The sequence below is a fragment of the Anabas testudineus genome, chromosome 16, assembly GCF_900324465.2.
Source record: "Anabas testudineus chromosome 16, fAnaTes1.2, whole genome shotgun sequence".
NCBI lineage: Eukaryota > Metazoa > Chordata > Actinopteri > Anabantiformes > Anabantidae > Anabas > Anabas testudineus.
Window position 1 is genome coordinate 14,276,604 of NC_046625.1, and position 14,102 is coordinate 14,290,705.

The following is a 14,102-nucleotide window of genomic DNA, read 5'->3' on the forward strand; positions in this document are numbered from 1 at the left end:
ACTTTGGAGCTGTTCTAATTAGTACATGAATTTCCACTAACTCAGGGTATAAATATTGTGCATGGGTGTGTGTGTGTGTGTGTGTGTGTGTGTGTGTGTGTAGGTAGGTTATACAAATGCACAGTGTACAAGCCTATTTAATCATAAGCAGAGCACCATGCTACAAACCCACACAAACTTCTACATATTTAGATTAATCAAGGAACAAAAATAAAAATATACTGTATATGCCACCGTGTTCACAGACACAGAAAACACTGACATATGCATGCATAAATCATGTGTGCCACCCACAAGGCATTAGAGTGTGCCTTTTGTTCCCAGAGGAACATCTGCATGAGAAATGTCAGATTTTTATCATTTCGAATTCATCTTAGTCTACAAAGGCAAATGTTTACAGCAATAATAGCTTTTGTTCATTTTCCCTGAATGTTTGCTTCAACAAACAGAATAACATACACTATATTGTGCTGTTTAATAGTCCACGCTACAGACGGCCTAATGAATATTCTAGTATGTTACAACAGCGGGGCGTCACCATCAGTAAAAATGCATTTAAAAGAAAACAGCCTCCATTGACCTGCAGGTTCATTTTAAAGTGTTGTAGTACATCGGTTATCAGTTCATGTCCGTGCAGATGATATGTAGATCATTTGTGCCCCCTAATGGAAAGACTTGTTGTTGTAAATACTAGTTTTGTGGAATGAAATAACAGAATGATGTAACTTTTTCATGGTATTTAGAGCTTGTTGCCCAAGAAGAAAATAATCGTGTGCTTATCCATATTTTCCTACAAATAATGAGATCCATCAACTTAGTTTTCTTATTTTTCACCACTTTTTTCCCACAGCTTTTATCAAAAAAACATCTAATAGTTTCCTGTGATTACCTGACACTTCATTACATTGTGATAAACTCTATTGTTATGATGTTAACTATTCAAAAAAGAGGATATGCATTTTTAATTTTGGATAACATTACATTGACAGAACTTCAGAGTCTGTTCAACCCAATATGAGGGTATAAGATGTAGTTTTACCTCTGTTGCTAAAGTTTGTGTGTGTTGTCAAAGAACAACGCTGCCCTCTAGTGGTGTCAAGAAGACGACTGACAATAGCAACATAGTAGAAGTGAGGCAGGTTCCTATTCAGCTAGAGTTTAAAGAAGACCTACATTTACATTCACCACCTCACAGCCCACATTCACAGCTCGGGTTAAAATATACTCACTCAACTTAATGCATGGCCATTTGACTGTACTTATGAGGTTGTGTGTGTGTGTGTGTGTGTGTGTGTGTGTGTGTGTGTGTGTGTGCGTGTGCGTGTGCGTGTGCGTGTGTGTGTGTGTGTGTGTCAAAAGTCAGGCAAAATAAATCAGACCTTTGTGTGTTAGGAAATAATACTGCTTTGGTAAATACTAACACTAAAATACTCCTAAAATGAGCCTTTATGTGCTCAATAAGACTTTCAGTTCATTTTACAGTTCAGCTTATTTCTCAGTGTTCACAAAGTTGAAAGCAGAAATGTGAGATTAGATTAATATAAGGCTGAATGTATATGAAATATTGAGACATATTGCTTCCATATCTATGGAAGGTTTAAAGTGTCTAAAGTTTAATTGTCACTGGAAGAAATGATCTACTGTGGAGTTCTGTGAAACACCTGGGGTCAGAGGATCCTGATTTGTAAAAATCTTCACCTGAAACATGACAACATTCCTAAGTGATGAACGATAAAACCTGAAAACAATTTTTTTAATTGCTTACCACTGACAACTTTAATTCACGCAGATGGTTTTCAAATTGAAAATTTTCAGTCCTATAAATTAAATAGTGTTTAAACTTACACATAACTTAAGAAACTATGATTCAGCTACACAGTTAGTTTTACAGTTTATATAATTACTGCTTTCCTTTGCATAACCCTGTAAAAAATGAAAAGGAGAATTTGAAGTTACTGTAACACTTCATTTTATTAAATACCACAGATTATTAGTACAGTCAGCCACACATATTTTCAAAGGCAGAAGACATTCTGGTCCCTCTCATCCTGCTTTCATGAAGGGATAAAGGGAAACCTTGGGTGGCATCAGAGGCTACATTTACACACACACACACACACACACACACACACACACACACACACACACACACACATACAGGCACACACAGTTACTTACATGGAGTGTTTGCCAGATTCCAGTTAAGATCTTAGTCAGCTTTAAATGGCATGCAACTTAGATAATGTGTGACATAAGACCCATGTTGCTGTGTAACAGAAATACTGGTTTCTTTGCCGTGACAATAAAGAGTTATCTCTAACACATGAGAAAGAAAGAAATACCCATTGTAATCATTCTGTTCCTACTGATGGTCAGGACTGTGACATGATTAACCATAAAGACGTCGACTGACCAAGCTTTAGGATTCTTGTCTTATGTAAGAGTTTCAATCTTGTTGTCAACCCTTTTATAACCCTGCACACTGAGAGAGGTGTCTTGCACCGGTTTCTGTAGTACTGGAGTGCAGGTTCACCTACTATTGATGAATTAGGACAATTCCAATATTCAACACAGAACAGGATTAACCACATTAACAGCGGACACCTCCATGCATGTAAACATAGCCAGTGTTGTCAGCTACACTATATACAGTGTTGATTCAGGCAGTGCACGATGAGACCATGTCAGTAATGCCAACAAATGAGAAGGTTCATATCCAGAGGTGAAAGGTCACCAGTAATAAGTCAGGTCTAGACATTATTTAATATCAACTTGTCACATCTGTCTGTCTCTGGGTTCGTCTTTCAGTAGTACCATCACTGAAGTAGTAACAGATTCATTGGCACATTAAACACCATCATAAACAGAGAGTGCTGTGATAAATAAAGATCATATCCGACATTAGAGAATAGCGTGAGATAAAAATCTAAGCAACATTACCCGTGAGCCACATCTGGCTGATATTTTTACAACCAAATCATCAAACAAAGAGAGGGGAAAGAAAGAACAGACTCTCCAGAATAACAGTGCAGCAGTATGAAACTGTGTATTCATAGCCATTAAGGTCTGATAGGCAGGAGGACAATGAAAACAAAACAAAAAAGAAAAAATGCTATTAAACGATGCAGCAAAAAAGGAATGTGCTGTGTTCCACCAGGAAAATATGCATTCAAATCTGAATGCTGTCAGGTGATGACAAAATGAGATACAAATGACTCTTTTTAGAGCTTATTTACAGGGTAAGAAAGAAGTGCAAGGCTAAGCTTTCATAGACACCACACACTTAATATCCACAGTATATACCAAAAGACATGCGTAGAGGCACATACATATTCATCATACATAAATATACCAAAAGCAGAACACCGGTCAAACACGGCCTTTTGTGATTCAAATCTGATTAACCGATAATTTAAAAACAATGCACACATTGACATCATGGGATGTGAGAAGGCAAAAGCTGGTGTTCCAGCCCTTTGAATAAAAACAAAACAAACAAACAAAAAAACACTAAAATCAAAAATAAACATTATTAATCTTCCATCGTGTATTAACCAATACTGAGTGCCAGCCTCATTTTCAACATAATTCATCTGTTATCACCCAAATAAAAATCTTTTTTTTAAATAAGAGGTACAATATTTATATATTTGGTTTTCTATTGGGTTCTCAACTTTTCCAGAATATGTTCAAACATGGCACAGTGGTAGCACCGTGAAAAATAAAATAAATTAATTCCTACTTTAATCCCTAAAAGGAGGAGCAGAGTTAAAAGGAGGAAAGAAGTGTTTGGATGTACCTCGAGAACACCAATTTGAATTGGATTGGAATTGGTATCTGGCAGCGATACAAAAAGTAGTAGGGGGACTGTAATTTGCAAAAATAGATGCTTGCATGATTCGAAATGCTACAATTTGATTAAGACAGTTTGATTATTCTAAATACGATTGGGTAGAAAGCATATTAAGAAAGCAGTCTCTGTTTACCTGCTTACCTTGACAGAAAGTGTATTTTTGTATTATAAAGTAAAACATCCTTTTAGACCACAAACAAACCTTGCAGACTACTAAAAAAAAGCCGAGTAAAGGTGCAAGGACTCACTGCAGTGTTTAAGTACTACCTGTATTGCTACAGACAAATGACAAGATCCCCTTTTCCTCAGAGAAAGTCACAAAAGCACCACCTTAATCACTGTTTCAGGTCACTGTAGTTTGGCAGATCACTGAAGAAATACAGTACTCAGAGTCACTGTCACAAACTACTATAACTTTCATTGACAAAAACATTTGAGTTATTTTAATTAATGATCACTACAGAGTAAAATAAATGCGATTTTTTACTTTTTTTACTCAAATTACTTGTCCTTCTCGTCGAGAGAGGCACGTATACGCTTGCGCACATAAAAAGCGGTAAGAGCACTGCAGCAGGCAGTGAAGATGAAGAGTGCGACAGCGTCGTGTGCAAGATCGCCGTGAAGCTGCTCGTACAGGGGGCGGCGCTCTGTGAAGTCTGTTCGTAGCGCTTCAATCTGCAGCAGGGTGCACGCTACCACAAACACGTGAAAGATCTGATGGCCTTGCCCAATGAAGTCACACCTGCCAGGGAAGAAACTCTCTGGGTGAGGGCAGCAGAAGAAATAGGCGCTGATGAGGAAAAAGATCACATGGTAGAAATGGTACGCCACAATCGGGTCGGAGCAGCCCTCCTGGTAGCAGCTGCAGATGCGGTGAACCACGGGGCTTATGTCTAGACAGTAAGCCAAGGCTGAGGGCACCACTTGGAAGAGCTTGAGGACAAACTTGGGTAGCCCAGGGTTGGCGTATTTGCTGTAGCAGCAGCCGAAGCAGGTAAGCCAGGCCAGGAATGCTGCGGCGGGTAAAAAGAGCCCCTGCACCCTTGTGTGCCACTCTTTCTCTATGGCGTAGTAGTAGTGTGCCAGGGCGCTGCCATACTGATAGACAGAAACCCCCACATAGTCGAGGAAGTAGAAGGTGTAGTAGGAGAGCTCGGACTTGGCAGAGAGGAGGTGAGCAAGGGCGCTGAAGGAGAGGTAGGTGAAGGCTGCCAGGAGGACAATGAAGAGGGGCTGAGCATGAGGGTCTCGCAGAAAATCGACCGTCTCCGAGATCTCCTGCCACTTCACCAAGATGATGAGGGCAGCCAGCAGATGGGTCCACACATTGATGGTCTCATTGTGCCTTTGGAAGAGGGTGAGAAAGTAGTAGCGCCAGCTTTGGTCCGTCTGTCTGTAGCCGCTGTGGATATTGCGTTCGCGGAACACCCATGGAACATCAGACAACTTCACAGTGCAAGGCAGAGTGGGGAAGGCTGACTCCAGCAACTGAGGGATCTGACGCAGCTGCTGCGCGTTGATAAACAGGCGGCCGATCTGCTCCATCACCACCGTCGCCATGGCAAACTGAAGGCAAGAGATGAGGGGGGGGCGGAAAGAATGAACCAACATTAGGTTAGACAATATCAATCTGGCATCTCATTTACTGCTGTCTCCAGGTCTGTTTGTGTGCACCGGAGCTGAAAATAAACAAATCATTTGAGTCAATTATCAAGCACCATTGTCAAATATTCTCTGAATAGAGTCTGTTACATCATGACATTTAACATGGCTGTTATCTGTTTTCTGCACTTGGACTGAAAAATACAGCAATATGAAGATGTAGAAAAAAAAAGAATCAATCATAGTCTGATCACATGAACCTACCAATTACCTGGTCATTAACATTATTCCTTAAAGCTGCACTTTAGTTTAGTCTTTTGTCCACTTCAGGGAAACTGAACTAGCTGAAAACAAAAAAACGTAAGTATCTTCTATTTAAGCTGTTGCTGTAGACTTGTTAGCATAGAGTTAACACGTTCAGCAGATATTAAACACTATTAATTTAATTCAGACCTGTGTTTTAGTGACCTGACAAATACAAATAACATATGCACCCCCCTTTCAGCTCTGTTTTGGTCTTGACCGACTCCCTAGAAAAGTATGGTTTGTACGGTCACCAGCCAGCCTCTCGCTGTAATTTGTAATCTGCCATTTGTTCCAGGATAGGAAGATGGGTTTATTGGAGATTGTTTGCATTTATCTGTGGCAGCTACAGTTAATGTTAAGGAGACTTGTAGGCCAGACAGACAAACCATAAAGCACAGACTAAAAGCCTCCATAGAGATAAACTGTAGTGTTGCAGATTGATAACTGGGAGTGAACGACCCCCATTAACAGTACACACCGGTCATCTGATCAATAGTTGATAACAAAACAAAACAAAAAAAAAAAGAGATTTGTGCAGCTTGAAGCGGTTCTACTTGTAGAAGTGAATGACCCAGATGTTTTGTTAATTAATAGTTCATTATGAGTCCTTATGAAACTGGTGAATATGAGTGTTATTTGTGGTGGATCGCAGTGTGTTCCCAAGCCATTAATCTGCTCTACGACAGGGTGCATCACTGTGATGGACTGTTACACACCACAGGAGCTCGGGTGCAATAAATCTATGACCTTCCCTGCTCTCAAAATCATAAATTTAGGTTATCACACATTCTTTCTCAATTTGCAGTTCCCATGTTGGCAAATAGGAAATTGCCAATCAGTACTATCGATGGTGACTATGCTTAACACACGAAGGTACTATTTAAAAATAGGTTTTAATACAAAATAGAGTGAAAGTAATTTAGACAGCCAGGGGTGTGTCATATGAGTAATTTCACCACAGTATCACTAGATGAAATTCATATAGTGCATTTTCTGAAAGGCATATAGGTATCACAATATTAACAACAGAAGGCAGCAGCAGTGAAATAAGTCTCCCACCTGATCTGTGCATGATTTAGATGCAGTAATATCTACCTGTTTATCTACCTGTTAGCTAACATGATGATGATTTGCACGTTTGGTTCCATTTCAAACCTTGCTAATCTAGTTAAAGGACTTTACTGACTGACATAACATTAGGGGAAGTGTAATTTATAGTTCCTGGAAGGCTTTACGATAAATACAGCGTTTGTTCTCTGATTGCTGCAATACTGTCACGTTTCAAAACCTTTAAACTAAGTCTCAAGAACCTTTTTTTTTTTTTTCAAAAGTCTAACTAAACAACCTGTCCTGGTTTTGTAAATAGGGCTTGAACGCCATCTACACACAGGCCTGGATCCAGGATCAATTTGCTGTGGTCATTCCACATCTCTCTGGGTTTCCATCCCTCCCGAGTGATGTGGTGGAGGCAGATAGCAGAAGATGGAGCAGCCGAGAACAGATCGGGCTGTGTAGGATGTTCACAGGCCGACGATCAGGACGAGAGGCGTGAAGTGATGAGCGGTAAGAGATTACGTAACATAACCCCATCCGACGTCCACACCCTCGGTTTCCAACAACGGTTGCGATGCTTTAAAATATTAATGGCTAAAGAAAAATGCTCCACTATAACCAGGAAGGATGTTTCAAAGTGTGGGCATTAAACTCCGGCCTGCATGGGCCTGTTGCAGCGAATTCCCCGAAGAAAAGCTGCACCTGACCGACATGTCTGCTGAAATGAGACAGTCGATGTCCGACATTATTTGCATCCACCCTTCCTCCGGGTCTCTACGCGTGCTTCAGTTCCCCATGTGCATCACGATCCTCCTAAGTGAATTTAGCCGAATGAATAAAAAATGCCGCTGCACATTCATTAAAAGGGGGGGGGCAGGGTTTTTACGATCGAAGCGCATCTCGACCTGGTACACGCTGTTTCACTTTATCCTTTTACCAGATAATGAAAAGGCAATGATCGAGAACGAATTAGAAACCCTTACAAAACAGACATACCTGCAGAGAGTAGAGTCAATCCGAAATCTAGGGTTCAGCGGTGGATGGTCGATTTAGAGCCGTGCAAAATATAGATAGCATTGTTTTTCGGAGATGAATCGAGAAATGATCTCCGTGACGGGCGCAGCGCCTGACGGCTCGCACGGCGCAGTGGCTGGGAGGAGACGGAGCGCTTTGACGCGCGGCCGTCCTGGCCAATCAGCGAACGCGATAGTGTTCCTCTTCTGCGGCCGCACGCACCGCGTCGACCAATCACAGCCGCCCCCCCAGAGCACGATCGGCCCGCCCCCTCTCAACAGACATTCTTCCACTGTCAGTGAGCAGCTGGCTGCTGAGAGGCGTCTCTGGCACATAGGGCCTGAGGAAGATCTGCAAACTGCTCACCTGCTTTAGGATTTCTTCCATGTACTGGTCTGGATTAGGTGGAAGACATAACTGAAAGACATAACGTAACTATATATTAGCACTATTATCATCATACTGTATTATTACCTTATTACAATATGCGTACACACATATACCTCATAAATTGCTTTATTTAAAACCCTACTTGCAGTATTACATATGTTTTTCTGGCTTCTAACACAAATTCCTATGTTCTGATCCTAATTTGCTCGCCCCCAAAATAAATACACGAATAAATAAAGCTCAGAACATGACCATCATTATGGAATAGAGAGGATCAAATTGTTTGGTAAAGTTGAGAAAACACATGATCGTGAACAAGATTCCAAGAATCCAGAACAGCCAGACAAAAGGGTCTTGGAGTCGAGACAGGCTTTATCTGCTGAGTTGTCAGACAATGGAGGAACACTACACTATGGGGACAAATGTGTTTCTGGGTTGATGAGTGCAGCAGTTCACCATGAACACAACAAAGATGGGATTGTACAGCACTGTGGGTGTGTGCACAGCAATGCAGAAACACAAACTGTGTAGATAGTGTATCTATATGTTGCACCTTTGCAAACATTATTATATAGTGAGCATATCAAATCATGTTGAAAGTTGAAAAATCAACTGTTGGGATGTTGGGTGGGGCTGTTTCAGTAAACATGTTCTGAAAATAAATAATCAGACAGGTTGAGCTGCATTATAAAGCTGATGACACACCGCTGCTCTGAGCTTGACAGTGACCGTGACTTTCTGCAAGTCCATTCAAGACGCTACCAAAAACCAACCCTAAAAGTGTTGACAAGTCTCCAGCACTTGTGGCATTGTTAACACATGATATGCAGGTATTAATTAATAGTTGGTTGAAAATATTGTTTACTGCTTCTGTTGCAATTAAAACACGCAAGCACTATGTTTTGTGCATCAGCACATGAAGCAGATCAGTGTAACGTTTCTTCTTCTCTACATGGCCTTTACATAGAGAGACATATGTCACAGTATTTCTTTGATACTGAAAACTCTTGTTCCACACAAAGGCTTAACTTAATGAGAAACATGATGACAACATAAACATTTAGCAGCACCTTTCATTGGATGCACATTCTTGAGCTTCTACTTGTGTAATTTCTTTTTTCAATTATGTCCCATTTTTCATTTTAGTTGCATGATGTGGTCCAGAATGACTTCTGTTACTTTTTGTTGGCTGTTCTCATTTCTGTACAAATGCAAACCAGGAACTTGATCACATAACTTTTAAAATCAGTAAAATCCACAAGTATACAAACAAAAAAATAATGGCAAGTCTAGTTAAGTCAGGTTTCCTTTCCTTCTTGATTCATTGGATTCTCGACTCATTTTTAAACTTTTATGGCTTTTGACCACTATAATTAAACATTTTACTGTTCTCTATTATTATGTACTCTATTACCTCTGAACACCTGTACTGTAGATCATGCTCATGCTATGACTGCAACAATTTCTTCTGAAATTTGTACTTTGAAGATATTTGGATTTTTTAAAGTATTTAAGAGTAACAAAGCAAAAACTGGAGAAAACAAACTTTTCCTGTAGCTCTAATTTGGAGAGACCTCAGGGTTTATCTCCCCCTGGGAATCATTGCTTTTACCAATGACTAAATTATACTACAAGATGACTTGACTGCCACTAGGTGTCAGTGCTTTCAACAAGACAGAAACAGATGACACTGTGGACACAGACTTTAATGGCAGAACTTTGGTATCGTACAGTACATTCAAACTTACAGCATTATCAGAAGTTTAGAACAGTATTATATGACGAATTTAAGGGTTATAAGGTATAAGGACCTGCGTATTACAACTAAATAAAAAGTTTTAGTTCATACCACAAAACATAAATTGTAGTTAGCTGCCAAAGTGAAATCTACGAGCGAAGCAACACCAGAATTATTCACAGCCAATGTACTGAAACAGATATAACCAATTAAAGCATAACCAGAACACAACAGAGAATACCGTGGAAGGGTCATTACAAAATATAGCTTATCTTTAGAGATGAAAAGACTGTTTTCCAGATTGAGAACACATTAATTTTCTCTTTCTTTCATCGCCTCCTTGTTCTTCCTCACGTCTTCAAGCTTCTTGTCCTGTTTGCGTTTTAAAGACAGAAGAATCACAAACACTTCTTCTTTGTTTTAACAGTAACCACAAAGGCAGGTTGAAATGTTTTTAGGACCTTACCTTCTCCTTGAACTTCTCATTCAGAGCTGCCATCCGTGCAGTGCGATTCTCCTTATTTGCCTCCATCTTCTGATTGAGTTTCTCCTGTGCCATCTTGCTGAAGTTGCAGTTTTCATCAATGGCCTTTTGGATCACTTCCTTCTCATGCTCTCGTTTCTCAGCCAAGTGTTTCAGCACTTCGGCCTCATGACTCTAACAAAATGACAAGAGGAAAGGTTTATTGTAAATGAGAAGAACCTGCATCTAAACCTATGTTAGATCTCAGTAGTTTTCACAGTTGTCATTTGCTAGTGTGTGATGAGTTTGTTATTTCTCAGAGATACCCTGCGCCTCTCTTCTGCAGCGTGAAGTTTTCTTTTAATCTCATCCAGTGATGTTTCCTTTTTTTTAAGTGGGGACAGTGGAAACTCTCCCTTGGCATCCAGGGTCGAAGGACTCAGAATGACCTCAAATGCTTGACCTGATGCACGCCTGCTCAGCTCCTTTACTTGCATTTCTGCAAAAGGGTACATCTGGTTAAATGTCAAATGGATTCATGTAAATTCAGAAATAAAAGGTAGCACTGGAAGACTTGAACTCTGAACCAGTATAAGCCAAAGTTTGATTTTGCTTGCAGATAGAAAACTAAAAATTTAAACAAAAGATGGAAATGTACCTATATGTAACAAGTATATATAACAAGTAACTCTGGAACATACTTTCAAATAACACACTGTGGATACATCAGTCACTCGATCCGTTAATCAGCACTTCGCTGCTGTGTTCCTGCCTAAGGAGATTTTCTCACTGAATATAATTAGTGGAGGCTTGTGCTACCCTTTTACAGATCACTGCATTGTCGGAAGGGTCAAAATAGAACAATTATCCCTGCTATGTAGCTGATTTCCTTTTAAAAAGAAGGAAAACAAAGAGAACACTGATTTTTAGGTATTGCAAGAGTGCTGCTTTACAAAAAACTTAACCCTACCTTCACTTGAAGTTTTTGCCATCTCAGCAGAAATGTCGCCTTTAATGCCACTATAAGAAAAGACGGAACAAAGGAAATCAGAATGGAGCAATGCATTTCTAGTTTCACAAAATGAATTTTACTTTGGTGGAATCACAGGATGCAATACTTTCATATAAAAAATCACAACAAACAGATGATTTAGAGCAAACTGCAACAATAAACAACCCTATACCTGTATGAAGTAAACATGCAGGTTTATTAATCTGTTCATATATTAACAGTTCATATTGTGATGTTTCACAGCAGCAGACTCTCAACACTTTCACATTACACAGTAGTAACTTTACATCATTTGGAGAGTTTCCAGTCATAACGTGACATGACAAGTCAGGCAAAACAAGTTCAAAACAAGCCTCACTGAGGCTCCTGCTATAAACACGGTAATAACAAGCACAGAAGAAAAAGGTGTTTAGTAAAACAAGACAACGATAAGAGTTTATCCCCACTCCGGTGAAGGTTTGTGGTTCTTGGTGCCCACGTCAGGTAACATGTAAGTAAAAGTGTTGTTACTAAAATGGCGGGTGGTGAAACAGCCCAATAAACAAACACACGACTGAACACGGTGCTAAAAGAGCGGATGAGGTGAAAAGCAGATAAATCAAGTTGCAGTATAAGGGCCTGTATAATCCACACAGTTAGCTAGCTAAACATTAAGCTAAATGGAGAAATTACACGGGCTTCATTTAAAAAAATATATTTAAATACAATAACTTAGTGTGAACTAAGTGGCTGATAATCAATTCTCTGGCAAAGTGTGGAAATAACATGAAACTATCGTAATGTTTCTGAAAGTATTTTCATTTTTAACTTTTGACTAATGTTAAACAAACAGGTAAAAAAAAAAAAAACAAGTCGGTTAACTATGACTAATTGATGCTGAGCATCTTTAATTTGGCTGCAAAGTGCCTAAAGCCTTCAACTTAACCTTGAACCCTAGCAGCCCTTCGTTTAGAGGGTGTGAAAGTCTGGTTAAACACTGACATTAAAGCACTGTTCTCACCGTCAAGTGCCTCGGTTTGAACAAAAGCTTCGTCGGCTGCTTCTCTCCGAGTCTCAGTCTCAGTCTCAGTTAAACCGCCAACATCTGCACCTTCGCGCAAAAAACCTGCACAGCACAGCACGTCACCGCACATCTCTGCATTGATTGGTCCAAATCGACCAATCGCAAACGGCGCTCAAACTGCAAAGCGCCAGAATCCGGAGGCCAGAATAACAGAGACGGACCCTGAAGGCACCTCAGGGATGGATGAGATAACCACAATCCCTTTAGTGTGCAAAATCAACCAGTTTTCACTTTAAATATCATTTTTTCAAGTAGGTGCGGTGTATGAAGTGATTCATTTAAGAGTAATGGATGAGAGGGAAGTTTTAATCCTGGCAGCTGAATCCATGCGAACAATAACATAGAGAGGTGGACACCATCTTCCAACAACTGCTGTCAGTCAAGTGAGTCTGCTAGAATAAAGAGGTTATAATATAGATAGATAGATAGATAGATAGATAGATAGATAGATAGATAGATAGATAGATAGATAGATAGATAGATAGATAGATAGATAGATAGATAGATGCATGTGTGAAACAATCCTATTTTAGAACTACAGGAGATACAGGCTTTGGCTGATGTTCATGTCTCTTCGCCTTCATTTATTTTTATTGGCGGTATCTGACCTTGTCTCAAATACAGTGCCGGCAACTAGACACACAGCATCACATTGACATTAATCTTAGTATGAAGTTCAACAAACTGTATTGTGACTGACACTTTTTATATTAATCTCAGTTGTGCAATCAGTCTACTGTGTCAATTCATCCTGAACTAATAGATTGAATGGTATAAAGGGCTAAACATTACAATGGATCTCACTTAAATATAACTTCCCAGTAATACACATCTCTAGTAGTGTCATGGCAAGACAACAACAAAAAATTACAGAGTTGTAGCCCAGTATATTGAGATACAACTCCAGAAACTGCTGTAGTCCATCCATCTCTTCTTGATCAAGGATCATGTAGGACATAGATTATCAAGGTAAATGCTTTACTTTTTTGTGTGAGGCCTATGTACCTGACCCACTCTGAGGACTGTCTTTTAAATATTTATTGACAGATTAAATTGTTAAAATGTTAAATATAGGTAATGCTCCTTAAATTGTATGTGGCAGTAGTGTAACACGCTGAAATGCTTCCACCTGGTGTTGGATAAAGGTAACACATGTTTCTAGCAGACTAGTCTCTTGTTTATGCTAATAATTAAAAGATGGGAAATGTATTTTAGCAAAAGACTTTAGTTAAGGTGGACATCGGTTTTAACTTCCATACAGTTGTACATTTACTTCTACATAGGCACTGGATGAACCTACAGAGTTAAAAATTTAGTAAAGATGATGACAACCAGTGTTTTATATTTAGGTACATGTCTTAATTATGATGCAAAACAAGGTTAGGGTAATAAGTGTAGTGTTTATTTCATAGACAAAAAAATAAGGTGTACTCATTGTGATGCAAGAGGAAAAGATTGGAATCTGTGTAAAGTAAGATTCCTTTAATAGACATTGCATAAAGTAAACATGAAACAAGTTACTGTATGTCAATTTTTTTTGCTATTTTCAACTAAAAAGTAATCATATATATTGATTTTAATCCTTTCATATTTTTTTGACATTTTCAA

At 39.3% G+C, this 14,102-nt stretch overlaps 2 protein-coding genes across 2 annotated transcripts; both read right to left on the bottom strand.

The window, feature by feature from the left end:
• Window positions 1–1,963: 1,963 nt before the first annotated feature.
• Window positions 1,964–7,946, bottom strand: paqr7b (progestin and adipoQ receptor family member VII, b). Its single transcript, XM_026372970.1, has 2 exons — window positions 7,811–7,946; window positions 1,964–5,419 (listed from the first exon to the last, which is right to left on the bottom strand). The coding sequence occupies exon 2, from the start codon at window positions 5,411–5,413 to the stop codon at window positions 4,355–4,357; it is 1,059 nt and encodes a 352-aa protein (XP_026228755.1). The 5' UTR covers window positions 5,414–5,419; window positions 7,811–7,946; the 3' UTR covers window positions 1,964–4,354.
• Window positions 7,947–9,903: 1,957 nt separating this feature from the next.
• Window positions 9,904–12,538, bottom strand: stmn1b (stathmin 1b). The gene is made up of 5 exons (XM_026370139.1): window positions 12,432–12,538; window positions 11,390–11,439; window positions 10,746–10,918; window positions 10,423–10,614; window positions 9,904–10,328 (listed from the first exon to the last, which is right to left on the bottom strand). The coding sequence occupies exons 2-5, from the start codon at window positions 11,409–11,411 to the stop codon at window positions 10,269–10,271; spliced, it is 447 nt and encodes a 148-aa protein (XP_026225924.1). The 5' UTR covers window positions 11,412–11,439; window positions 12,432–12,538; the 3' UTR covers window positions 9,904–10,268.
• Between the last annotated feature and the right edge of the window lie 1,564 nt (window positions 12,539–14,102).

Coding starts and splice junctions, on each gene's coding strand:
- paqr7b (XM_026372970.1), bottom strand. CDS start 5,413: ATGGCGACGGTGGTGATGGAGCAGATCGGCCGCCTGTTTATCAACGCG.
- stmn1b (XM_026370139.1), bottom strand. CDS start 11,411: ATGGCAAAAACTTCAAGTGAAG. Junction 10,615..10,745: donor CTGCAGAAGAGAGGCGCAGG/GTATCTCTGAGA, acceptor TCATTTTGTTAG/AGTCATGAGGCCGAAGTGCT. Junction 10,329..10,422: donor ATGAGAAGTTCAAGGAGAAG/GTAAGGTCCTAA, acceptor AAACGCAAACAG/GACAAGAAGCTTGAAGACGT.